At 39.0% G+C, this 26,890-nt stretch overlaps 2 protein-coding genes across 2 annotated transcripts in view; one reads left to right on the forward strand and one right to left on the reverse strand.

The window, feature by feature from the left end:
• The window catches only part of LOC149837464 (protein PLASTID REDOX INSENSITIVE 2, chloroplastic-like), a 43,489-nt gene extending 18,668 nt beyond the window's left edge, over window positions 1-24,821 (forward strand). The window contains exon 3 of the mRNA XM_090006060.1: window positions 24,230-24,821. Within this exon, the coding sequence (XP_089862186.1) occupies window positions 24,230-24,424 (195 nt within the window). The 3' untranslated portion in view covers window positions 24,425-24,821. The remainder of the gene's footprint in view (window positions 1-24,229) is intronic.
• On the reverse strand, window positions 24,521-26,664 carry LOC149837465 (uncharacterized). Its single transcript, XM_090006059.1, has 3 exons — window positions 26,344-26,664; window positions 24,923-25,044; window positions 24,521-24,833 (listed from the first exon to the last, which is right to left on the reverse strand). Exons 1-3 carry the CDS (start codon window positions 26,591-26,593, stop codon window positions 24,669-24,671), a joined length of 537 nt encoding a protein of 178 aa, XP_089862185.1. The 5' UTR covers window positions 26,594-26,664; the 3' UTR covers window positions 24,521-24,668.
• Window positions 26,665-26,890: the final 226 nt, after the last annotated feature.

A 26,890-nucleotide genomic window follows, 5' to 3' on the forward strand; every position in this document is an offset into this window, starting at 1 on the left:
TATAAAGCACGGTTAGTAGCTAAAGGATATGCTCAGGAATATGAAATAGATTATGAAGAAACCTTCACACCTGTTACTAGAATGACTAGTGTTAGGACTCTTATTGCTATTACGTCAGTGAAAAAATGGCTTATCTATCAACTCGATGTTAAGAATGCATTTCTAAATGGCGAATTAAATGAAGAAGTTTACATGGATCCCCCACCTGGAGTATGTATTGGTAAAAATAAGATTCTCAAACTTAAAAAGGCATTATATTGTTTAAAACAAGCCCCAAAGGCTTGGCATGATAGATTTAGTAATGTAATGACAAGTTTGAATTTTCGTTCATGTTATACTGACACTGCTTTGTTTGTGAAAAGTGCAGGGTCTTCAGTAGTTATTTTACTACTTTATGTTGATGATATGATCATCAGAGGAAGTGATGAGCAAGGCATTAATGATATTAAAAAGGTTTTGAAAGAAAATTTTGATATGTCTGACCTTGGTTTCTTAAGATATTTTTTAGTAATTGAAGTGGCGTACTCTCCTCGAGGGTACATTCTCTCTCAGATGAAACTTGCTGTTGACATCTGTTCCAAATCCGGTATCTCCGATGATAAGACGACAGAAACCCCAGAAGTCATCAATGCAAAATTAAGGTTGGAAGATGGAACACCTCTCGAGGATCCTACTCCCTACCGGCAACTTGTTGGGTCTCTAACCTACTTATCCATCACACAGCCAGACATTGCTCATGCCGTCCACTCTGTCAGTCAGTTTCAACATGCACCTACAACCGTGCACATGAGTGCAGTCTTAAGGATTGTCAGATATATCAAAAATACCATAACTAAGGGAGTTTTTCTTTCTTCTGCCTCGTCACTTGATTTAATTGCTTATACTGATGCAGATTGGGGAGGAAATCCCAATGACCGAGTCTAAACTACTGGATTTTGTGTTTTCTTAGGTGACTCTATGATTTCGTGGAGATGCAAGAAGCAACACAAAGTATCCTTGTCCTCGACGGAAGCAGAATATCGTGCTATGGCCACTACAACCATGGAACTTGTGTGGCTAAGAAGCCTCCTCAGTGATATGGGCATTGTCATCTCTACTCCTTCGAAGATGTGTTGCGACAACAAAAGCGCAATCTATATTGCAAGCAATCACACCTTCCATGAGCGTACTAAGCATATTGAGATGGACTGCCATTACGTTCGTGATGAATACCTAAGAGGAACTATAGCACTACCTTACGTCACATCAGAGTACCAGTTGGCGGACTTCTTCACTAAGGCTCTTGCGGCTCCTCGGTTTTTGTTTCTTCTTAACAAGCTTTCGGTTATATCCCCGTAAAGCTTGAGGGAGGGTGTTAAAATACATGTAATTCATATATATATATATATATATATATATAATACCCGATAGGGGTATTTTTGTCATTTCACAAGTACCCGATAGGGGTACTTGTTTTTCTTTATTTTATTTTTCTCTTTATTTTTTGTAAATCATATTTTTTATTTTTTTGATTTTTGCTCACACAAAAGGGGCCCCACCATGTAGTCGATGGGGCCCCCAACGGTCACATTTGTGACCGTTGGGGGCTCCCAACGACTACATGGGGCGCCCCCTATGTGGCTCTCCTTTTAAGGCCTCTTGGCCCTTCCCCTCTCCTTCTCTTGTGTATAAATAGGGGTGAACCCCTCTTGTATTTTTCACTCTTGAGAGCTCTCTCTTTCAATAAGAGACATTTATATTTTTATGTTGTGTTGTCTCTTGTGGGTTTGGGTATTAGCCCTTGTTGTTTGTTCATTAGTGGATGTTGTAAGTGCCTAGTGCACTCTTTGCTTTTCCGCATATTTCATTACAGTCACAACACACACATCTCAAATAATGTGAATATGTTAACTTATGTTTCGATATTAGCTGACCTTGCGGGTACACATAAGGCACAATTCGTAGAAACAACTGAGACTAATCCGGGGGTTTATTATGCCATGTATTTTAGATACCCCGGGTAGCTAACTGAGTTCACTCCTAAGGGGACGGCCAGTGACCAAGAGAGTAAATCCCCAAAGGCATAAGTGGCCCATGGATGCGTCAAAACTTCTGCAGAAGTAGCCTGAAAGTTGTTTATTGTAGCCCATTTTTCCTAACTCTGATGACTGAGAAAGCCGAGTCTTTTACCCAAAATAGCCCTTAATGGCCTGTCCATCAGAGTTTTGTACCATCCATCCTCTCTCTTGATGAAGTCAGCGGATCGAATGGGCACGACGGGGGTTTCTTAACCACCGCCCCATTCTACATGCTCTGGTCTGCTAGACCTACTCAAGCATCTTGCTTGTGAAGGCGAAACCATCACCATTAGGTGGTTTATACGTGTCATTGTACGTTCGAGACAACTACACACCTCTCATCCTACTCATCGCAGTACGCAACGTACCTGTTCAAAAGTACAACCACAATGAGAGTGGTTAACTTATTGTCAGGGTGAAAACATCACCATTTTGTGGTCTCAAACACGTGCCATTGCACATTTGAGGTAAACATAGACCTCTCATCCTACTCATTGTAGTACGCAGCGTACATGTTCAAAAGTACAACTACGATGAGAGGGGTATGGATTTCTTAAAGAAAATCCCCACAATATTGCATTGCCAAAGTACACGATGTAACCATTCAAGTTCAAACTTGACATGCTCTGGTCCTTTAGACCATCACAAGCCTCTTGCCTATTAGGCGATCATCAACATTACATGATTTCAATAATATGCCAAAACATATTTCGAGGTTACCACAGACCTCTCATCCTACTCCTCATAGCTCAAAACACATCGTATATGTCTAAAAGTATGACTACGAAGAGAGGGGCATGGATTTCTCAAAAGAAATCCATCAGCATAAACTCGCAAATGAAGTGTTGCAACAAAATCTAGTTTAGCCAAAAACCTAACAACAAGGTCTCGCTCCAGAAGTGATGCAGCAAAAATCTAGCGATGGTGCAGGTTCCTCAGTAGAACCTTTGCCAAACCCATGCACATTCCCCTAAGCAGGGTTATCCGAGTTGCATAGAATACACGAATCAAAGTTGTAAAATGCTTCTCCCAAATACATCGATTTGGGAGATCCTGTCGTTACCTCGCAAAAGACTTTCAAAAATCTGCTTTGCAAAACTATGCATTTGAAAAAATGGGTTTGCGCCTAAAAACCATCTTTTTGGAGAACCGAAGTGTATAAGTGTGCGTCGTGTCTTTTAAAAACAAAGAAACAAAATGGAATACGCTCAAAGTTGTACTTAAGTGCAAGTCAACGAACAGTGAGCTCGTGCACAATACAATGCGACCGTAAGGTGCAATCAATCCTCAAAGTGCAAAACTACGTATCGAGCGCAGAACCTTATAGGCTGTGCGTAAACTACAAACCCATACCTCGGCTAAAAAACCATGCAATCAAGTGAATACACAAGATAGTGCACGAGGTACGAAACCGCACATCAGCTAAATAAACAGGCAAGCAAATAAATTGATAAGGCAGTGCACGAGGTACGAAACCAAACCTCGGCTAAACAAATATGCAAATAAATACGCAATGCAATGCACGAGGTACGAAACCGCACCTCGACCAAACAAACATGCAAGTGAAAACACAAGACAATACACGAGGTACGAAACCACACCTCAGCTAAACAAGCAAGCAAGTAAATACGCAAGGCTAAAGAGCATCAACAAAGTAAAAACAAAAAAAGACAAAGAAAACCCTAGGTGCATTAAACGCAGCGACAACGTAAAGACAAAAAAGAAAGGACGAAAAATAAAAGCGAAAGTAAAAGCCTTGGCACATAAAGTGTGACGGCAAAGTAAAGACAGAAAGTAAATGCAAAAATAAAAGCCTGGGCACATAAAGCACGGCGGCAACAGAAAGTAAATGCAAGAAAAGTAAGCCCGAGCACATAAAGCGTGGCGGCAACAGAAAGCAATAAAGACAAAAAGAAAAAGGACAAGGATCGCAAAACCGCGTCCTTGAGTTAAATGCGTCCATATATAAATATACGTATACATATTGTTCGTAGTATTTTTTTTTTCTCATTTTAAGTTTTAATTACTTAATTTAAGTTCGTCCATGGTCCTTTGTGCAACTTTCCCCTACCTTGGGAGTTGCGGTTCTGCGTACGCTTGTGAGCGTAAGAACGTCAGTGCTCGGGCCATGGGGTGCGAGAGTGCTTCGTCGTGCAACTTGCGATGCGAAAAAGTTAGTACGCCATAGACCAAAACAGGAGGCGAGTCTGGTAAGACCCGCAGAGGTCGTCAGACTGGACCCCAGTGCGAGGGTAGAGCTCCCTGCAGAAAAGCTGCAAAGGCAGGGGCATAGCCCTTGCCTAGCACAAAGTGGTAAAGGTAGGGAGCCCTGCCCCCTGCATACCCGAACAACATAGGCCCCTACCTACCAAAAGGGGGCAGTGGCAAGGGGTCTTGCTGGCAGCGACAAAGGCGGGAAGGGGTAGGGGTCTCGACCCCCTGCCAGCCTGACGAAAGGCCACAGAGTCAGGGGCTCCGCCCCCTGCCTGTTGGAAAGTAGAGACAGGGTCTGCCCGACAAAAGCAGAGAGGGAGGAGAGGGGAATGGGGAGGGCTCGACCACTCCTCGCCAACAGGAACGCAGGGGCCCCTCCCCTGCAACAGAGGGAACAGGGAGGGGCTCTGCACCTCCCCCGCGAAGGCAAGGCAACAAGGAGGGATTCGGCCCCTCCATTGCGCCAACAGGGCTAAGAAAAAGACAGAGGCAGGGGGCAGAGCCCCCTGCCGGCTGAAGAAAAGCAAAGACAGGGGGCTGAGCCCCCAATCGGCCAGAGAAAAATGCAAAGGCATGGGACTGAGACCCCTGCCGGTCGGAGAAAAGCAAAGGCAGGGTGGCGGAGCCCCCTGCTGGCCAAAGAACAACGAAGGCAGGGGGCTCCGCCCCCTGCCTGACGGAAAGAAGACGAAGGTAGGGGGCAAAGCCCCGTGTCGGCCAAAGAAAACGAAGTCAGGGGGCGGAGCCCCTTGCTTAACAAAAAGAGATCACGACACAGGGCACCGCCCCCTGCTCGACGGAAAGAAAACGAAGACAGGGGGCGAAGCCCCCCTGCCTGACAGAAAGAAACCGCGGTAGGGGGGGCTTCGCCCCCTGTCCGGCAGAAAGAAGACGAGACAAGGAGGAGGAAGAAAAAGAAGGAAGGGGAAGAGATTACCTGAGGAGGTGGTCGACGACAACCTACCAAGGGTCGCGGTAGTCGCTGGCGGTAGCCGAGAAGGGAGGAAGGGGGTTAGCTCAGGGGTTGGTCGGAAAACCTTGTGAGGAGACAGGGTGGGTGGCGGAAAGGGCCTGGGGAGCTGTCGCCGATGTCTGTAGAGAAGGGGAAAGGAGACGGGAGGCAGGGAGGAGGTGAGAGAGATTGGCGATGGCGAAGGGTCGCCGGTGGCCGTAGAGAAGAGGGGGGGAGATAGTGGCGGAGCTCGGGGGTGGTTGTCGGCTTTGGTCTCTGGCGGTAGTATAAAAGAGGAAGAAGACAGGAGGCAGAGAGGAGAGAGAAAGGGGCGAGGGTTTTGCTCCTCGCATCTCAGCCTGCGTCTTTTAAAGTCAGAAGCTCTCGATCCTTCGAGAAGCCGGGTCCAGGTCAGGCTCAGATCTGAGTCCGACATCGGCGGACCAACATCGGCACGTGTATGACACATGTCCGACGCGATTTATTTTTTTAAGCAGGCTTTACACAAAGTTCGGATGATGACTCGAAAGGACAAAACTATTAGAGAATATTACAATGAGTTATCCGAACTTTGGGAGGAATTGACTCTTCTTGAGCCAAAATGGCATTGTTCCGAAGATATCGAGCTTTGCCAAAAGCAACTCGATATGAAATATTTTTATCAATTTATAAACGGTTTAAGACCGGCCTTTGAGTCGACCAAATTGGCTCTTCTATATCGTGGAAAAGTTCCTTCTATCATTAAAACTATAGAGGAACTAACTATAGAGGAAAACAGACTTAGGAAGAATACTCTAAAAGCTGAAGATGACTCTGTTCTAGCTGTGTCTAGACCAGGTAACTATGTGCACACTTGTAGGCCTCCTTACTTTGGTAGACAAGGTGGTGATTTTTACAAAAAAAAGTCATTTGTCATCATTGTCATGAACCGAGGCATTATAGGCCTCAATGTCCTAAGCTAAAAAGAAGAGACGAAAAGAAAGTTGCATCGGTAGAATCAGAATCAAAAGCTCAAGATGCACCAGTTTCTATAGCTCAATTGATGAAAATTCTTCAACCTCTTCTCAAGGGAGCATCCTCCTCAACTGGAGTAGTTGTTTCATTATTCTCCGATCCCAGTAATTTTTCTTGGTTCCTTGATTCTGATGCCTCTTTTTATGATCCCAAATGTCTATAGCTGATTTGAATGTCTTAAAAGTAACTCAAGTGTATCAAGTTTTCACAGTTGATGAGACCTCTCTTGAAATAGAAGGAATAGGAAATTTTGAAAAACTTCTTAAAACAAAGAAATTTTGTATCCCAAAAGTTAGTTATATTCCCAAACTGAATTTAAACCTCTTATCTGTTTATCAAATATCTGATTATGGGTGTAATATCTTATTCTCTTCTCATGGTTGTTCGGTAAAAAATCGACAGTCAGGAAAGCTGATTAGGGAAGGCTATAGAGAAGGAGGATTATATTATATAGATTTTTTGGAATTGCCTAAGAATGCTTTCTGTTATAATGTTCAGAAACTAGAGTTGGACTTATGGCACAAAAGACTTGGTCATCCTCATATGTCTGAAATCCAACATTTTTTAAGTTTAGAAAAATTTTGTAATTCTAAAAGTTTTACTTGTAAAGACTGTATCTTTAGCAAAATGAAAAGATTATCATTTCATGATAGAACTTTTGTTTTCTCTAGACCACTTGAATTAATACATTCAGATGTTTGGGATCCTACACCAATTATTTTAAAAGGTGGATATGCATATTATATTATTTTTGTCGATGATTATTTTAGGCATACTTGGATTTACTTAAGTATAAATATGAGGTTTTTTCATATTTTCAAACATTTCATAAAATGATTAAAAATAAATTTCAAAATGATATTTCTATTTTTCGCACTGATTCATGGGGAGAATTTATGTCCAAAGAATTCAAAGACTATCGTAACTTATATGGCATTATACACCAAAGATATTGTCCACACACACCACAACAAAATGGTCTGGCCAAACGTAAACATCGACACATCATGAAAACTACTAGCACCTTACTAATAACAAATCAAGTTCCAAAAGATTTTTGGGCAGAAGCTGCCCTAACTGCTACCTATCTTACTAATCGAATGTCATTTTCTTTGAAAAACATAACTCCAATTGAAAAATTTGTCAACTTATCTCTTGATTATTCTAGATTAAGAGTCTTTGGATGCAAGTGTTTTGTTTTCATCAACAAGAATGACAAACTCTCTCCCCGTGCGATTTCTTGTGCCTTCTTAGGATATGCCGATAATAAAAAAAGCTATAGGTGTTTTGATTTTCAAAATGAAAAATTATATATATCAAGAAATGTATCTTTCCTAGAGAAAGAAAGTTTTTTTGAATTCGAAAAACCCAAGGAAGTCTCTGAATATTCTTTTTTAATAGATTTGACTTCAAAATCCAATGAATGGGATCTTGAATGTAACTTTGACAATGATCAAAGTCCTATTGTTGTTGAACATAATGATGATAATGAAGAGCAAACCCATAGGGACGTTAGTCTACAATATTCAAGATGTGGAGGGTCAAATCTTTCATGTGCCTTAGAAAAATATTCTTAACTACCAACCAAAAGGTCATCCAGAATTTATAGACCTCTTGAAAAATTTGTCATACGAATCCTTTTCACCCACGTACAGGGCAATTATTGCATTAATACAATCATATGCAGAACCGTCATCCTATTCTCAAGCCAAAAACTATATAGAACGGGTAGAAGCCATGAAAACAAAATTGGACGCATTAGAAAAGTCTAACACTTGGACCATTCAAGATATTCCTCCAGGTAAGAAACCTATAGGCTGTTGATGGGTCTACAAAGTCAAAATCAAGAGTGATAAAACTCTTGAAAGGTATAAAGCCCGCTTAGTGGCCAAAGGGTATGCCCAAGAGTACGACATCGATTATAAAGAAACTTTTGCCCATTTTGCTCGTATGACCATTGTCAGAACTTTAATAGCTTTGGCCTCCATTAAAAAATTGTACATATTTCAGATGGATGTCAAAAATGCTTTTCTCAATGGAAATCTAATTAAAGAAGTAAACATGGAAGCTCCACCTGGTGTTAATATTCCTAAAGGTAAAGTTCTTCGTTTAGAAAAGACATTTTATGGTCTTAAACAGGCACCAAAAGCCTGGTATGACAGGTTTAGTCGTGTTATGACTGATATTGGTTTTCAATCTTATTTGACTGACACTGCTTTGTTTATTAAGAATTCTGATGCAAGCATTATTGTTCTCTTTCTCTACGTAGACGATATGATCATCACCGGAGGCGACAAACAGAGAGTTGCAAACATCAAAACTCTTTTTAAAACTCATTTTGAAATGACTGTCTTTAGGTTTATTAAGACATTTTTTAGGAATTGAAGTTACTTATTCCCCTCTTGGCTATTTAATATCTCAGTCTAAATTTGCCTTTGATATTGTTTCCAAGTCTGAAATTACAAATGACAAGAAAGTAGACACTCCAGAAGTTGTCAACTTTAAATGAGGATTGATGATGGAGAACCTCTTGATGATCCCACTCCTTATAGACAACTTATCGGAGCACTTTCCTATATCTCCATTACTAGGTCAGATATAACATACGTACACACAACTAGTCAATTTCAACATGCTCCCACCTCTATTCACATGGGAGCAATCTTGCGTATTATTAGATACATAAAGTCCTCCTTTTTACGAGGACTCTTCTTATCTGCTTCATCGTCTTTAGATTTAATTGCCTATACTGATGCAGACTGGGGAGGTGATCCCAATAATAGACACTCAACCACTGGTTTTTGTGTTTTCTTAGGTGAATTGTTAATTTCTTGGAGATGCAAAAAATAGCAGAAGGTCTCTCTGTCTTCCACCGAAGCTGAATATAGAGTTATGGTCATCATGACAATGGAAGTAGTTTGGCTGAGACGTCTGCTAGTTAACATGGGAGCTGAAGCAATACATGCTTCAAGAATATGCTGTGACAACAAAAATGCGATCTATATTGCCAGCAACTGGACGTTTCATGAACACACCAAACATATTGCGATGGACTGTCACTACGTCAGAGAGGAATATCTACATGAAACTATTGATTTGCCTTATGTTACATCAGAATACCAATTAACAGACTTCTTCACCAAACCTCTTGCTGCTCCCAAATTTCACTTTCTCTTAAGCAAACTTTTCACTTATTGTACCGTAAGTTTGAGGGGGGAGTGTTAAAATATAACATATATAATATATATAACAATATAATATTATATTATTATTATATATATTTTTTATTTTATTTTTATTTCTTTTATTTTATTTATTGTCTAGTTCATTTTGAACTAGACATTATATTTTAGTCAAGTCCCAACTATGACTTGATTAACAATATAGTCGTTGGATGCTATATTTAGAGCCATTGGACTAGGTCCAACGACTCTCAAGGAGAGCTCTAAAAGCGCTCTCCTTCATCTCTTCCATTTGTATAAATAAGGGTGATCTCCCTCCACTTTGTATCAATGCTTCTTAAGCATTTTTTGTGAAGAAATAAAGATTTATTTATTTTAGTGTGTTCTTCCATTTTTACCCTTTTATGGGTTATGCTTGAAGTGTCTCCAATATACACTCTTTTAAAGATTTCTCGTGCTTTTGTAGAAGACCACCATTTCATTACGACCTCCGTGATTTGAGAGAACATGGTTCCAATGAATTTTGAATCCTCATTGGTTCTACTTCTTTCTTCGTGAGACGTTCCAACCAAGGTTTTAAAACTCGCCGAGTCAACTCGGTGACTCGGCTTGGCTTGGCTCTTCAGTGAGTCAACCCGGCAAGGCAAACTCGGTTTGCCAAGACTCGGGCCTGACTCGGGCGAGTGTTGGGCGTTAGATCATACTGAAGAAAAAACTTCTAGTGCATATGAAAATTATCTCACATTTAGTGCATATGAAAATGATCAGATGTGTTTATTATATTTGCTAAGAAGCACACAACATTAGAATGAATAAAAAACTTCATTGGAAACATATAAGATTGAAACTCTTTTTTTTTTAGTTTTTTACCCAAAGTTATGCTCTTAAAATCTATCAATTATATTCATAATTTCAAATATCATTAGCCTGGTATCTATGTTAAGACAATGTTCTAAAGGCTAATTCATATAGATGGAGTAAGGCTTGGCGATTTATTAGGGGCATATTCCCATAATTTCCAATGTCTGGGAAGGCATTTTTTTAGATAGATGCTAAGTGGTTAAGATGATCTAGGTCATATTTTCTGTTGTTTGATGTTTTATCCAAACATATATGATTATCTAGAGATGTGATTTGCATGATATTGTGCTTTTAACAGTTAAATTTTGTGATGCTCTACTATGAGTATGCAAATTTCAGCTACCAATAATGTGGATAACGAATTTGAACACATGTGTGTATGTGCCAGAGTTACCGGAAGCGCCTAGGCGCATGGGGAAGCTCGTTTCGGAAGCGCGCAAAGAGTGCATTAAGCACTTACAACATCCACTAATGAACAAACAAAAGGGCTAACACCCAAACCCACAAGAGACAACACAACATAAAAATATAAATGTCTCTTATTGAAAAGAGAGAGAACTCTCAAGAGTGAAAAATACAAGAGGGGTTCACCCCTATTTATACACAAAAAGGAGAGGAGAGGCCTTATGGCCTTAAAAGAAGAGCCACCTAGGGGCTCCCATGGAGTCGTTGGGAGCCCCCAACGATCACAAATGTGACCGTTGGGGGCCCCATCGACTCCATGGTGGGGCCCCTTTTAGGTGGGCAAAAATATAAAAAATAAAAAGTAAAAAAAGAAAAAAGAATATACAAAAAATAAAGAAAAGAAACAAGTACCCCTATCGGGTACTTGTGAAATGACTAAAATACCCCTATCAGGTATTTTAGATAATACATATATATATGTATATAAACATATACATATATATGAATTACATATATTTTAACATCCTCCCTCAAGCTTTACGGGGATATAACCGAAAGCTTGTTAAGGAGAAACAAAAAACGAGGAGCAGAAAGGGCCTTAGTGAAGAAGTCCGCCAACTGGTACTCAGATGTGACGTAAGGTAGTGCTATGGTTCCTCTCAGGTATTCATCACATACGTAATGGCAGTTCATCTCAATATGCTTAGTACGCTCATGGAAGGTGTGATTGCTTGCAATATAAATTGCACTTTTGTTGTCACAACACATCTTCGAAGGAGTAGAGATGACAATGCCCATATCACTGAGGAGACTTCTTAGCCATACAAGTTCCATGGTTGTAGTGGCCATAACACGATATTCCGCTTCCGTTGAGGACAAGGATACTTTGTGCTGCTTTTTGCATCTCCAAGAAATCACAGTCACCTAAGAAAACACAAAATCCCGTAGTTGAGACTCGGTCATTGGGATTTCCTCCATGAGGAGGAAAGAAACTCTCCCTTAGTTATGGTGTTTTTGATATATCCGACGATCCTTAAGACTGCACTCATGTGCATGGTTGTAGGTGCATGTTGAAACTGACTGACAGAGTGGACAACATGAGCTATGTCTGGCCGAGTAATGGATAAGTAGATTAGAGACCCAACAAGTTGCCGGTAGGGAGTAGGATCCTCGAGAGGTGTTCCATCTTCCAACCTTAACTTTGCATTGATGACTTCAGGGGTTTCTGTCTTCTTATCATCGGAGATACCAGATTTAGAACAAATGTCAGCAGTCAGTTTCATCTGAGAGAGAATGTACCCTCGAGGAGAGTACGCCACTTCAATCCCTAAAAAGTATCTTAAGAAACCAAGATCAGACATGTCAAAATGTTCTTTTAAAACTTTCTTAATATCATAAATTCCTTGCTCATCACTTCCAGTGATGATCATATCATCAACATAAAGTAATAAAATAACTACTGAAGACCCTGCACTTTTCACAAACAAAGCAGTGTCAGTATAACATGAACGAAAATTTAAACTTGTCATTACATTACTAAATCTATCATGCCAAGCCTTTGGGGCTTGTTTTAAACCATATAATGCCTTCTTAAGTTTGAGAATTTTATTTTTACCAATACATACTCCTGGTGGGGGATCCATGTAAACTTCTTCATTTAATTCACCATTTAGAAATGCATTCTTAACATCTAGTTGATAGATAGGCCATTTTTTCACTGACGCAATGACAATAAGAGTCCTAACACTAGTCATTTTAGCAACAGGTGCGACGGTTTCTTCATAATCTATACCATATTCTTGAGCATATCATTTAGCTACTAATCGTGCTTTATAACGTTCTAATGAACCATCACTCTTAGTTTTAATTTTGAAGACCCATCTACATCCAATTGATTTCTTTCCAGTGGGTAACGAAGTTATTTCCCAAGTTTTTGCTTTTTCAAGGGCACTAAGCTCTAAGTTCATGGCTTGAACCCATTGAGGAATGTTTTTGGCCTCATTATAGTGTGAAGGTTCATGAAATGAGTGCAACGCAATTAGACACACTCTATATCTTGGAGTTAGGGACTCATAGGAAACAAACCTATTAGGAGGATTGGAGATCCGACTCGATCTCCTTAAAGAAGTTTCTTCTATGTTGGATCCTTGAGAGTATTTTTCTAAGGCGCTCATTTGAGTTTGTTGACCACGCCTAACATAGGTTTGGATTGGTCTATCACTTTCATCTATAACATTGTCAAGAGGAATATCCTCTAGGTCATTCCAAGACTCATTAGAGATTTCCCTCTTCTTGAGGAGTCTCATCTTCTTGAGATAGAAGATCAAATAAAAAAGCATATTCACTTTCGTCAATATCTTTAGTTTTCACAAAACCATTTTCATTTTCCAAAAAGGTTACATCTTTGGATACATAGAGTTTGTTATTTTTCAAGTCAAAACATCTAAAACCCTTTTGATTTTCTCCATATCCCAAGAAAACACATTCAATAGCTTTAAGAGATAATTTGTCCCGTTTATGTGTAAGGACAAAACATTTACATCAAAAAATTCTTAATCTATTGAAATCGGGTGTTCTTTCAAATAGTTTTTCATATGGAGATGTATTTTGTAAGGATGAAGATATCATTCTATTTATTAAGTAAGTTGAGGTTAAGGCCGCTTCGGCCCAAAAACTCTTTGGAATTTCTTTGGAAATAAGGAGTGTCCTAGTGGTTTCCATGATGTGTCTATGCTTTCTTTCGGCCAAGCCGTTTTGTTGGGGAGTCCTAGGACACGATCTTTGATGAAAAATTCCATTTACTTTTAAATAATTTTGAAATTCATTTGATAAATATTCTCCACCCGAATCGGATCTAAGAGTAGAGATATTACTTAAAAATTGATTTTTAGCTATCATATGAATTTTTTTGAAGAAGTCAAAGACTTCAGATTTTAAATTGAAAAAGTAGATCCATACATACCTAGTGTAGTCATCAATGTAAGTAACGTAATAGGAGTACCCTCCTTTAGACATGACCGGGGAAGGACCCCAAACGTCCGAATGGACTAACTCAAAAGGTCTTTTGGACACAAAAGTTCGGTTTGGAAAATGAGTAGATTTCATTTTGCCAAAAATACAATTCTTGCAAACAAAATGTTTCTCATTACAAAATTTCTTTCCAAATGGAAAGGAGTACATTTTTGAGAAACTTGGATGTCCAAGTCTTTGATGCCAAATTTTAATATTTTTATCTTGGACATGGTTACAAAAAGAGTTAGTGAGGAGTTTCAAGTTGCTCATGTAATAGAGATCTCCCCTCCTATGGCCTTGCCCAATCTGCTTCCCGGACCGGAGATCCTGTATAGATCAATCCTTAGTTGAGAAGGAGATTTCACATCCATGATCACATATTTGAGCAACAGAGAGGAGATTTAAATTAAGTTGAGGTACAACTCTCACGTTTGGCACAAAGAAATCTTTTGAAAAGTTTAAAGTTCCAAAACTTTTTACTTGTAAAGATGTACCATCGGCAGTTGAAACATAAGAGTTTTTATAATTATTACACAAATCGGAAAGCTCATTTTCAAGTGGGGTCATATGAAAGGAAGCTCTAGAGTCAAGGATCCAAGAAGACATACCTGGAGGAGAGGAAGAAGCTATGGCGGCACCCGAGGTTGATGGTATCTTGAGTAGAGTTTGTAGTGCTTCCGATAGTTGAGCAAGAGAAAAAAATTCCTTCCCTTTGATGATTTCCACTTTCTTTTGAGTAGCTTCTTCAACGGAAGCAACCTTATTTTTAGGTGCTTCATTAAACTTAGGGCAATTAGGTCTTATATGACCCGACTCTTGACAATGATGGCAAATGACTTTTCTATAGTTGCCATTATAATTATTTTGCCTTCCAAAATGTGAAGGTTTGTAAGCTTTCATATGGTTGCCGGGTTTTGATACGGCCAAGACATCATCTCCTCCTTTAATCATGCCAAGACGAGTTTCTTCTTGGCATATTTCGGCTATGGCATCTTCCAAGGGAAGAGGCTTAGATCTATGTAGGAGGGAAGATCTAACTTGTTCATATTCGGGCTTAAGCCCATGTAAAAATTGGAAAAAATGCTCTTTTTCCATTTGTTCTCTTCTTAATTTCACATCCACACTAGAAACCCATTTTGGTTCTAGTAAAGATAGTTCATCCCATAGGGGACCAAGAGTGCTAAAGTAATCCCTTACACTCATTTCTCCTTGCTTGATAGTCCGGATTTTTTCTTGAAGAAAGAATTAACGAGCAAGGTCTTTTTGAGTAAACATACCTTTCATAAAGAACCATGCTTTATTAGCCATCTGAAACTTGGCAATGTTGGCGCAAATCTTGAGCTCCACATTGTTCATGAACCAAGCAAGAATCTTGGCATGCTTACTTTCCCAATCTTCCACTTTAGATTGGTGATCTTCAATGGCCTTCATGCGGGCATTTTCTTCAAGAGCTTTTTCTTGATCACCATCCATCTTAGTTAGTTGGAGTTGTGGTTCCGGAATGGTGCCCATAACGTATCCCCAAAGTTTTTTACCTTTGAGGTTGTTCTCCATGGTGGCGGCCCACATCATGTAGTTGGAGCCATTGAGCTTGAAGGAGAGATCAATCTTTTGTTCTCCTTCCATTTTAATCACTCACAAGAGGATAAATGAGGAGAGGCCTTATGGCCTTAAAAAAAGAGCCACCTAGGGGCTCCCATGGAGTCGTTGGGAGCCCCCAACGATCACAAATGTGACCGTTGGGGGCCCCATCGACTCCATGGTGGGGCCCCTTTTAGGTGGGCAAAAATATAAAAAATAAAAAGTAAAAAAAGAAAAAAGAATATACAAAAAATAAAGAAAAGAAACAAGTACCCCTATCGGTTACTTGTGAAATGACTAAAATACCCCTATCGGGTATTTTAGATAATACATATATATATATATATATGTATATAAACATATACATATATATGAATTACATATATTTTAACATAAACGTCGCGCTTCCGAAACGTGCAGGGAAGCACACTTTTTTTTGGGAAGCACGCTTCCCCATTTTTTTTTTTATTTTTTCGCTTCCCCCTCGCTTTCGGTTCGCGTCCGAGACGGTTCGTAATTTTCTTCTAAGTCATCCCACGCTTCCCGCTTCCTAAATTTTTGAAAGTGCCTCGCTTCCTGTATCGCTTCCCGCTCCTGCTTCCCCGACTGGTAACTCTGGTATGTGCATGTGTGTTTGCATGCCTGCATGCCCGTGGCCAACACTGCATTGAAGATACCAACCATTATGATTAACAATTCCAGATACAGAATGTATCATATAGATCAAAGCATTGGTCTGGAGAAGTACCTACCCATATTCGGTGGGGTGGATTTGTTTGTATGTAGTACCGACTACCAATCATCCCTAACACGTCTTTGTCTGTGTTGCAAATGTTATTTTAAGAAATAGGTTTTGGTGCTATAGGGACTTCTCGACATTTGTTATGATCAATTAAACTAGTAATTAAGTCTTTCTACAAACTTTTATATGTTTAAATGACAATTTATATATTGTTTTTCTTTTAAAATCAAAAGTTAACAAAACCCGGTCCGAGTCACCAAGTTGACCCGCCGAGTCACGAGTCGAGTCCTGAGTCACTCGGTTTTAAAACCTTGGTTCCAACAGATGCCACTTTTTTGTCTTCTCTTCCTTTAACTTGAGACAATTATGATATGTTATTATATTTCTTCTCTTGTCATCATATCTAGATCTTCTATAGTAAGGTTTTGAAAAATGTGGTGGTTTGTAGACATTTGTATTGGTACCCAGTCTTAACAGGACCAAAACATTATCCTTGATCTCCTTATAATTGGACATGGATTTCAACCTTGTCTCCTCCATATACACTTGAGCCTAGACCTCATGCTAGCGAAGAGATTTTTCCCTATAAATGATATTAATTCGAACTTGTTCAAATTCGGGTCTAAGACCTCTAAAAAATTGGAACAATTGTTCCTCTTGCTTACATTTCTTTCATTCTTCAGCATCATTATGTGTCTCTCATATAGGCTCAAGCTTAGCTAATTGATCCCAAAGTCTTTTGAGGGTGCTATAATATTTCCTCACCATTTTTGCAATTATGTATTTTGTTTTTAAGATCCCACTTATGAGCAACATCTTTTTTTGTATATATTTGTCTAACATATTCCCAAGCTTTATCCGCTCTTTCAAATTCAAAAATATCAGAGCATGACTCCTCATGCATACTACCCATAAAGAAAGAACTTTGGCATGGCTTTTTTATAAGCAAGCATAGCTTTTTCCCTTTCAACTCCCTTAAGGCTCTCTTAGATTCACCATTGGCTCCAACAACCATTGTGAGAATTGGTTGTGGTTTCAATGTAGAACCATCAACAAATTGCCGCATATCCAACATAAACAAATACAGACCACTTATGGGTCAAGATATAATCACATACACAATGTCACTTATGGGCAAGAGATACAATATAAAAAAATATAAAGAATCTATTGAGAGGGTGTTTGAGAACAGGCATAAAAGAACAAGAGGGGGTTCACCTTGTATTTATACACAAGAGGCAGTCTCAATAGAGCTATTGGACTGTTCCAACCTCTCTGTTGACTAGTAAGTCTATGTTTACTAGTCAAAAAAGAACCCAACAACTCTATTTGGTATTTTGACCAAATAGTCCCTATAAAAACATAAAATGATAAAAAGAAAGAATAAAGTAAAAGTACTAATGGGTACAACCTATTACAAGGATTGAAATGACCAAAATACCCCTAATGGGTATTTACCTATTACATCATTATAAATACATATATATGTATATGTATGTATATACATATGAATACATACAAAGCTATGTCACATGGGTGCGGGTACGGGTACGGGTGCGGGTACAGGTACGGGTGCGACACGAGTGCGGAGCAATTTCAAAATTTTTGGACACGAGGACACAGCTATATATATGTATATATATTTAAAATATATATATATATATATATATATATATATATATATATATATATATATAACAATAATAAGACTCGGTCAAAGTTGTGCCCATTAGGAGACATGGCTATATATATAACAATAATAAGACTCGACTATATATATATCTATATATATATATTTTAAAAAATATATAAAAAGATCAATTTTTTTTAGTTTTAATACGTCTTTTGCCCTAAAAATAGACAAAAATAGACTCGGTCAAAGCTGACCGAGTCCAAAATATGGACAAACTCGGGCCTAGTGCGTTGACCGAGTTCGAAACTTGGTTGACCGTGTTCGCCTCGTGTCCGTGTCCACACCCGTGTTGGGGCGTGTCGACGCGGGTGCGTCGACCTTATAGCCGAGTTCGTGTGACTTAGATACAAAGCATATATATATATATATATATATATATATATTAGAGTAATGGATAGGTGTTTGACTCTTTTTGTGCCTACTGCATACCTGCCACCAGTGGATAAGGGTTTTCAGGTTGTTTTTCAAAAATCTGACCCTGCAGATGTGTTCTGCATGATCGATTTGCTAGGAAATCACATTTGGATCATGTTTTTTTTTTTTTGCAAAAAAGATGATTTTTAAGCATTGAATATTTTTTAAGATTATAAACCGTTGATGTTTGAATCTTATAAAAACTTAACTTGGTGTTAGAATTGGACGATCCAAAAATTGATTCCCATAAAATCAAGCATGTAGATCACATCTCTATGATCAAATTTTAGAAAAAATAGAAACAATCTTTTCAAAGCTCGATAGACACGCGGTAGGCACAAAAAGCGTCAGGCACTTACCTGTTACTCATATACATAACACTTAACAAATGTTTCTTCATTGTCAATATACCATACTCTTGAGAGTAACCCTTAGCTACTAATCTAGCCTTTATCTTTTTAAAGATTCATCTCCTTTAGTCTTAACTTTATAGACTCACCTACATCCTATAGTCTTCTTTTCTATAGGTAGTGATTGAATATCTCAAGTTTTAGCTTTTTTGAACGCTTCTAGTTCTAGGTGCATGACATCTACCCATTGGGGAAGGGCTTTGGCCTCGTTGTAGGAAGAGGGTTCATGAAAGAAATGGATGTACATAAGGCAAGCTCTATACTTAGGTGCAAAGGACTCATAAGATACAAATCTTTTGGGAGACTTAGAAATACGATCAGATTTCCTAATGTGAGGCTCTTCGAAAGTTTTGTTTTGAGTATATCTACCAAGTGCACATGAAGGATTTTCAACCGTTCTTCGATAATAATTTTGAATATCATGAGTCGGCACATCAACATTCAAAGAATCACTAGAGTTATCAATATGCATAATTTCATCACTATCATGCTCAATTTCCAAGTCACAATCATCATTAGGTTTATCATTTTTTGGCAAAAAATCAAATAAGAAGGAATACTTAGTGTCATCCTTAAGCTTATCTATACAAAAACTACATTCATTTTCAAGAAAGTTTATATTCCTCGAAACATACAATTTGTCATTTTTTAAATCATAACATCTATATCCTTTTTGGTTTTCCGCATAATCAAGAAACACACATTCTATGGCCTTAAGAGAGAGCTTATCTTTTCCTTTAATAAGAAACAAAGCATTTACATAAAAAAACTCTTAGTCTACTTAAATCGAGAGTGGTTTGGTAGAGTTTTTTTAATTGGAGAAATGTTTTGTAAAGAAGATGAAGACATTCTATTTATAAGGTATACCGTGGTAACTGCACCTTCGACTGAAAAGTTCTTTGGAACATTTTTTGAAATAAGTAAAGTTCTCGTGGTTTCAATGATATGATGATGTTTTCTTTTGGCCAAACCATTTTTTTTAAAGTTTTTGGGCAAGATCGTTGATGGATAATTCAGTAATTCCATTTTCTTTCAAATAATTTTTCAGATCATTGGACAAATACTCTTGATGCAGAGTAGGACTGGGTCCATTCTACACCGAGTAACCCAGGCAAGGAACCGGGTCTACGCGGGGGGGGGGGGTGTTGAAGATCGGACCCATGCAGCTGATCCGACCCAGATCGTGGTACCAAGGCGCAAGAGTGAGGCACCCCTGTGCACCTACTCCGGACAAGCACAGAGAGTACAGGCCGGGACGCCCCAGGTCCAGCCGCACTCAGGAGCTGTCTCGGGTCCGGGACCGGACCCGAGACCCAGAACCAACTAAAGTCTTTAAATACCCATCCTAGTATTGCATGCATGGGTTGTTGAACTCTGAAAAGCTTTTCTGTAATTTTGCTTCAGCTGCATGCTCTTTACTGCTTTTTTTTTCCCTTTATCCCTTTTCAATCATTCTATCTAGTCTCTTTCAGTTATTGCTTTCTTTCACTGTTAGTATTCTCAATTTGTAAACGTTACCAGTCTTTTAATACATTATGGCTCACATACATTGATCCGAGGATTCCTTCCTTCACGCTGCCATTGGATTATCGTCTTTATGCACAGTCGATGCCTTGTGGGAATCATCCAACGTCAGTCCACTAAAGGACAACGTCGACCTCCTTCCTGACTCGCAATCCTCAACGTCAACACCCAGCGTGTAGGCTGTGGTCCAGGTTTCCTCACTGCATCAAGGTGAAGGTTGCAGTTTTCGGTACCGTGCTGCATCAACTCTCCTCCCGAGTCTGATTGAAAAATAATAATATTGGTTTCAAGTAAATTTTTCACAAGCTTATGAAATTCTTTAAAACATAAGAACACTTCGGATTTAAGCATAAGAAAGTAAATCCAAGTATATCGAGTATAGTTAGGGGTGTCAACGGGTCGGGTTTGGTTTAGACCTAGGTAGACCCAAATATGATTTGAGATATTGGTACCAGGTTCGGACCCTAGTCCAATCGGACCCACCATAAGAGAAACCATACCTAGTAAAATAATATTTTTTATCCTTTTTACATTGAAAAATTGCAGATCTTAGCCAAAACTCGGGTCGGGCTCGTGTTTGGTATGAAAGTTCATAAACCATACCTGGCTCCATATATTAATATTACCCTTTGGATTCAACCCGGATTGTAAGCGGACCTTCTTATTTATCACCAAACCTTGACCCTATAGGGTTTGGTATGGGTCGGGTTCGTGTCAAACCCGACTCATTGACACCCGTAAGTACAATCATCAATAAACACAATATAATAAAAAAACCTTTTTTCGATATAATGAGAGCTAGTCCCCATACATCCGAATACACAAGTTCAAAAGGTTTTTGGGAGACAAAGGTTCTAGAATAGAAAAAAATGGATTTCATTTTCCCAAGAATACAATTGTTACACACAAATTCTTTTTCAATACAAGAATCCTTAAAAAAAGGAGAGACAATTTAGATATATTCGGATGACACAATCTTTTGTGTCATAAATCAATTTCCTTTTCCGTTACAAAATTACAAAAATATTCTTTGGTAATGTGAAAAAAATTCATGTAGTAGATATCTCTCCTCTTATGGCCTTCCCTAATCAGCTTTCCAGTCGGCTAAAGCTTCATCAAGAGAATTAACAATGATCCTATATAATATTGAGGACCTAACTTGTTCAAACTCAGGTCTTAGCCTAAAGAGAAAAGTAAATAGATGTTCTTTCTCTGATTGCTTTTGCCTCATTTCAATGGTCGGATTTTTCCACTTAGGTTCAAAACTCATCCTATAAAGGGGTGAGGGTTCCATAATAATTCCTCACGCTCTTGTCTCCTTGTCTCATAGTTTGAATCTTTTCTTGGAGAAAGTATTGTCATGTTAAATCCTTTTGCACAAACATGCTTTTGAGAAAATCCCAAGCATTGCATGCCTTTTTAAATTTGACGATGTTTGCGGCAATCTTGAGCTGCATGCTATTTAGGAACTAAGACAATTTGTGCATTTTTGGCTTCCCAATCCTCCATCTTGACATGATATTCTTTAAGAGCTTTCTCTCATTCATCATCATCAAGTGCCTTAATTTGATCACCATCTTTCTTTGTGAGTACGAGTTGTGGTGCACAAGTAGTGCTACTCACGTACTTCCAAAGCTTCTTTCCTTTAAGGTGATTCTCTATAGCAGCAGCCCACATAAGATAGTTTGAATCATTGAGCTTGAATGAGGTCACTGTCATGGATTCCTTTTCGGCCATCTTTGGAGAAGCAAGCTTGACCAACAATTGAAGTAGACCTCTTCCTCCTATTTCAACAACCACGATCCTTGGACAAGTACAATAAGATACCATGTAATCAAATGCTAAACAAAGATAGACACAATTTTACTAAGAGCACACAAGAAAGTGCACATGCACAAGGCCACTAAGGCAAAACACAGGCCACTAATTGGAAAATACAAGGCCACAAGAGCACATTAACAATAGCTCACAATAGCACAAAAAGAACACAATCAATATACAAATAATAATATTTTATTCACTTATAAAATGCTTAAGAAAAACATACATAATATATGGAAGAGATCCCATATATATAGAAGAGAGGAGAGACAAGAGGGCTAGTCCAAGACTAGCCATTGGACTAGCCCAACAGCTAGTTGGGCTTAGTCCCAACAGCTAGAAGGATTCAAAAGTAGAAAACAAAAAAGACGGCATAACCTATTACAAATACAAGATGAAAGGAAAAAGAAATACATAAATATCCTATATATACACGTACGTATATATATAATATATATACAAATTAACAGTCTGCTCTTCTGCTGTCTTAGAGCTGGAGAGGGGAAAGTCTCAGGGGACAAACCTCCAGACTGGGACATTCTAACCGAATATAGTATCTTTTTGTGATCCCACTGTAAAGTGAGATGCACATAATTTTTTGATTGTGCATAATTAATAAAGGTAGGGGGCCTACCCCCCAGCAATTTCCTTATGGAAAAACAACTTGGAATTTGGTTTTCATGAAACCCATTCTAGCCTAGAATAAAGTTGCACAAATTAAGATATATAAAGAAGGAATGCTGTTAAAATATTATGAGTCGCAGTTGGTTGATGTGAGATAGGAATTCATCTCTGATTCATTAAAAAGGGCTTTTAGACTTCTTTAAAATCAATGAAAGAGAATCTGTAAGTTCTCATAAAGAGAAAAGAAAGAGAAAACGTGTCATTGACATTATGAGAAGAAAAGGATTAGGTTTCAAAGAATGATAAAAAAGACGCAATTGAAAATAAAAAATATAACGTAGAGGGGAGGATGCTATTTCCATAGTGGCCACCTTTTTTATTATGATATATTTCAGTTACGCTTGTAAGGGGATTTAACATGAACAATTATACCCAATAATTTACAGACAAAAAGTATAGAAAATAAAGGATATAACACTAGATATTTGTCCACATTCTATCCGATGATCTTGAACTGTTAGGTGACTTAACCTTCTGTACATGCATGTTAGTTAGATGTTGCTATGCTAGATGGATCTATCCAGTTTGTCTTTTGGGCCTAGCCTGATAATCTGAGAGATGACTACAGTTTGCTTCTATCAAGTGCTTGGTAGCTACGTTGCTTGCTTTGAGATCAGTAACACTTAAAAATTTCTCTTGGTGGTGCTTGTATTGCTGGGTGACACCTTGTCACCTTTATTTTCTGAGAGAATTTCTCTCCTTTTCTCATAATAAAACAATTTCATTCTCTCTCAAAAAAAGAAAAATTCATTGTTAACTGGATTGGTGGTCTGTGTTGTGATAACATGTGATCTTGCTAGGCTTATCTCGAACCTTTGGTTTCTGGTCAAATATTGAGGTTCATTTTCAATATATTGCAGAAATGGTGGCATATACATGCACACAATGAAGCAACATCCTGATTCATGGCTTGCACTTTCAGTGTGCATCAATCTTTTTCGTCGTGACTCGTGATGTGTTTCTCGTTCAATATCTATAAGATTGTGTTAGATAGCCACCCCAACCTATCTACTTGCAGATCAGTATATCTTGGGCTGTTTACTGGTTTTAAGAAAGCTAATTCATGAACAACGTTAAGATCCCTGATGCTTCATCCTTTTATTCAGATATCCTGTTCAAGTTCAATTGATTTATCCAGTGTCCACTGTCATAGTCCATCTCTGCTTGACTGTGTTACATGCTACGTCTCTGCTATTTTGTCACATATGTTTGTTCATTATAGCTTTCGTGAAGTTTCAGAGTTTTCAATGTGTTAATGGTTTTGTAGACGTACACGTTTCTCACTGTCATAACATGCATCACTTGGCTACCATAAAGTAATTAGTTGTCTGGGTCATTACTCATTAGATGAAACTACTCCTTGGGATAACAAATTGTGTTGGAACATAAAAGTCCACTGCCTATTTTATGAAAATGGTAGCTATAAGCCTTTGATTATTTTAACCAATCAAGAGAAACTGTATGAACTCCTAAAGGTCGCCGGTTTTTAACTGTATTTGTCCTATCATTCCTCTGAGATTGGGCTTGAATTTCTCCTAGATAATCTTTGAAGATCTTTGGTTCTGAAAATATGTTCAGGAAGAGTTTACCTTCAGCTTGCATGGAGTTAATGTCTTCATGGTAGAAATGCTAACCAGTCAGAATATGTGTGTTTTCGATACAGATATTTAATGAGTTCTTACGAAAGGAATATGGGGGCCCAGGAACGCTGTTGGTTGAACCCTTTACAGACATGCTTCTTGCTCTGAAAGAGAAAAAACTTCCAGGTGCACCAATTGCTGCACGGGCAGCACTTCTATGGGCTCAAAACAATGTTGGCAGAGACTGGGAAAGATGGACCTCTCAGAATCAGAGATGACCATTAATCACAATTTTGTCGATTCACTCTTTTCAACCATTTTGTTATATCGAAAATGATCTTAATGGATGTTCAAAGTCGTCAGTAATTTGATTGTATCTGAAATGCAGCATATGTTATCGTAATTTTCTACATGTTCTGCTTGCACCTGCATCAGAAAGAAAACTGTTTACAAATTGATCACTTGGTTACATATTCAGCAAAGTGTATTGCCTTTTCTTCGCTGTACAAGGATTCCTGTTTTTCAATAAGCATGAAACTCCGATGCCGACTGTGAGTATGTGAGCTGCTTATGTTTATCAACCCTGCAGGGAAAATCGACCTCGAATATGCTCTGTAACGATGGCCGCCATTGTCCTGGCCTGGTAGCAGACTGTGAACTCTTGCTCCTCCTCCCTTGTTTATCTGGCTGTAAACATGCAATGGAAACTATAAATCAGAACCACAATCGACAAAATGACTTGTTGTGCATCTTTCTTTTAGAATCAAATGTTTCACCTGATCCTTGTGTTGTGAACGAGAATGCGGTCTCGTAGAAGAACATCTCAATTCCCTTTCTACCGCATTCCTGTGTTCCCGTTTCGTCTTCCCATACTTTTCCCATAACTCTTTCATGATTTCTGCAACATTGGCCACCATTGTAATAAGATGAAATACCACCAATTGGATTTTTTCCACACTGCTAGCAGTGTATAGCACTTGGTATTTTAATGGTGCTATCATACTTCAACACCAAGAAATCTTGAGCAGGGATAAAAAAAACAGAAAATGGGGATTGAAGGTGGTGGGAAAGAAAAACTTGATAGCCACTTTTATCTCTCTAAACCCTCCAACTGCTGTAGTTGCATGAAGTTGATCATGTTTGATCAGATAAATGATTCCCCCAGTCTTGGGTAATTGGAGAATTGTAATTTCTTGATAGGTAACAAGAAAAAGGAAAAAAAAGAAAAACTTAGATTTTACGTTGTAAGTGAAAGAGAGGTAATTAAGTAATATCACTGATGTGACATCAAAATCAAGGTAATAACTATCACTACCTATATAGAAAAAAAAAGGAAAATAGATAAAACTCGAGAAATTATTAGAAGCACAAATTTCTCGTATTCTCGCCAGCGTATGGAGCGCGCCGTGCATCTTGACCACATATGGTGCACAAGCATGATTTTAAAACTTTAAAATCAAGTGTTTTACGAAATGTGTCGTTTAACAAGTGAAAATCAGATATATGAACCCATGGAAACATGGGTAAAAATGACAAGAATTCTTGTATCAAGTTCGCGTTTAGATAGAGGAGGGAAAACATTAACGCTAAAGAACTACAAAATAACGTTAATTTTCTTCCTTTTAACGTTTAGATTTCAGAGACGACAACGCCTTTAGACATCATGAGGGAAGACTACCATCAATATGACCATCATACATACGCCTATACAGGTCGAATAAGCTCATCCAGCCCTTTAGAGAAAAAGGAGATGATCATGAACCTGATGTTGATGGAGATGATGAATAGATTTGGCTTTGTTAAAAACGTCATATATATCCTTCATCTCCCACGCATGCACAAAAGTAAGGCACCTTAGCCCCTCTGGCCATCACGTTAAAACATGATAAAGTTCGTGAAAAAAGCACGGTGTTCATGAACTTTGTGATGTTTCAAACCACAACCAAATCGTAGAAACATTCCCGTTCGTAAACTTGGTCACGTTTCACAAACCCCTACACCGAAGATGAGCTTGGTTTCGTTCCACTGATCAATTGGCTAGACTTGGATGAAAGCCATAAAGACCCACCAAGTCTCTGAGCTCTAAGAAGAGTCAAAGTCAACTAGCCCGACCATACCTAGCCCCCTAGGGGATGGATATATGTACTAGAACAATTTGTCTATCCACATAGCCAACGTACCAAGCGAAAACACTCACCTTGTGAGCTGATTAGGCGGTAGATCCTGCCCATGTGAAGCGTGTCCTGCGGCCTGAGCAACCTGACGCGAGTCATGCCCGTGCCCGGCGTCGGCAAGTCGGTGAAGCACACGCTCAGCGCAGCCACGTAGTGGCCGGGGTTCTCGTTCATGACCTCTCTGGCGCTCACGGACCAGTAGAACCGCTGGATCCGGCCGCTGGGATGCTGGATGATCACGGAGGCCGCCTCAGCCGCCTGACAATTTCCCATTTTTTATCTTACTGGTTTTCCGGCGAGTATTCCGGCCGATTTCCGGCGAGGGCTAGTGGGTGGAGATGTCCAAGAGTGAAAGGCAATGGAGGGTGGTGGCCACCGTTTTATGGGCGAGTGGGGGCACCGGCCAACAGACACGTGTCAGTTAGGGTAAGGGGATTAGGTGGGACTGGTGGAGATCATCTGTCCACTCCACTGCCGTGATGACGTGGAATGATTGCCAGATGATGTCAAGGAGGAGGGTGAGATTCCTTGAAGCAAGCACAACGAAGGCTGTGGGTCCCATGCCCCACT

The sequence above is a fragment of the Nuphar pumila genome, chromosome 5 (assembly GCF_984573655.1).
Source record: "Nuphar pumila chromosome 5, dmNupPumi1.hap1.1, whole genome shotgun sequence".
NCBI lineage: Eukaryota > Viridiplantae > Streptophyta > Magnoliopsida > Nymphaeales > Nymphaeaceae > Nuphar > Nuphar pumila.

What these genes read in the sequence shown, in the direction of transcription:
- LOC149837465 (XM_090006059.1), bottom strand. Translation starts at nt 26,593, where the DNA reads ATGGGAAATTGTCAGGCGGCTGAGGCGGCCTCCGTGATCATCCAGCAT. An exon ending in CCGCCTAATCAGCTCACAAG is followed by an intron (nt 25,045 to 26,343) that starts GTGAGTGTTTTC and finishes CCAATGTTGCAG; the next exon opens with AAATCATGAAAGAGTTATGG. An exon ending in GTTCACAACACAAGGATCAG is followed by an intron (nt 24,834 to 24,922) that starts GTGAAACATTTG and finishes GCATGTTTACAG; the next exon opens with CCAGATAAACAAGGGAGGAG.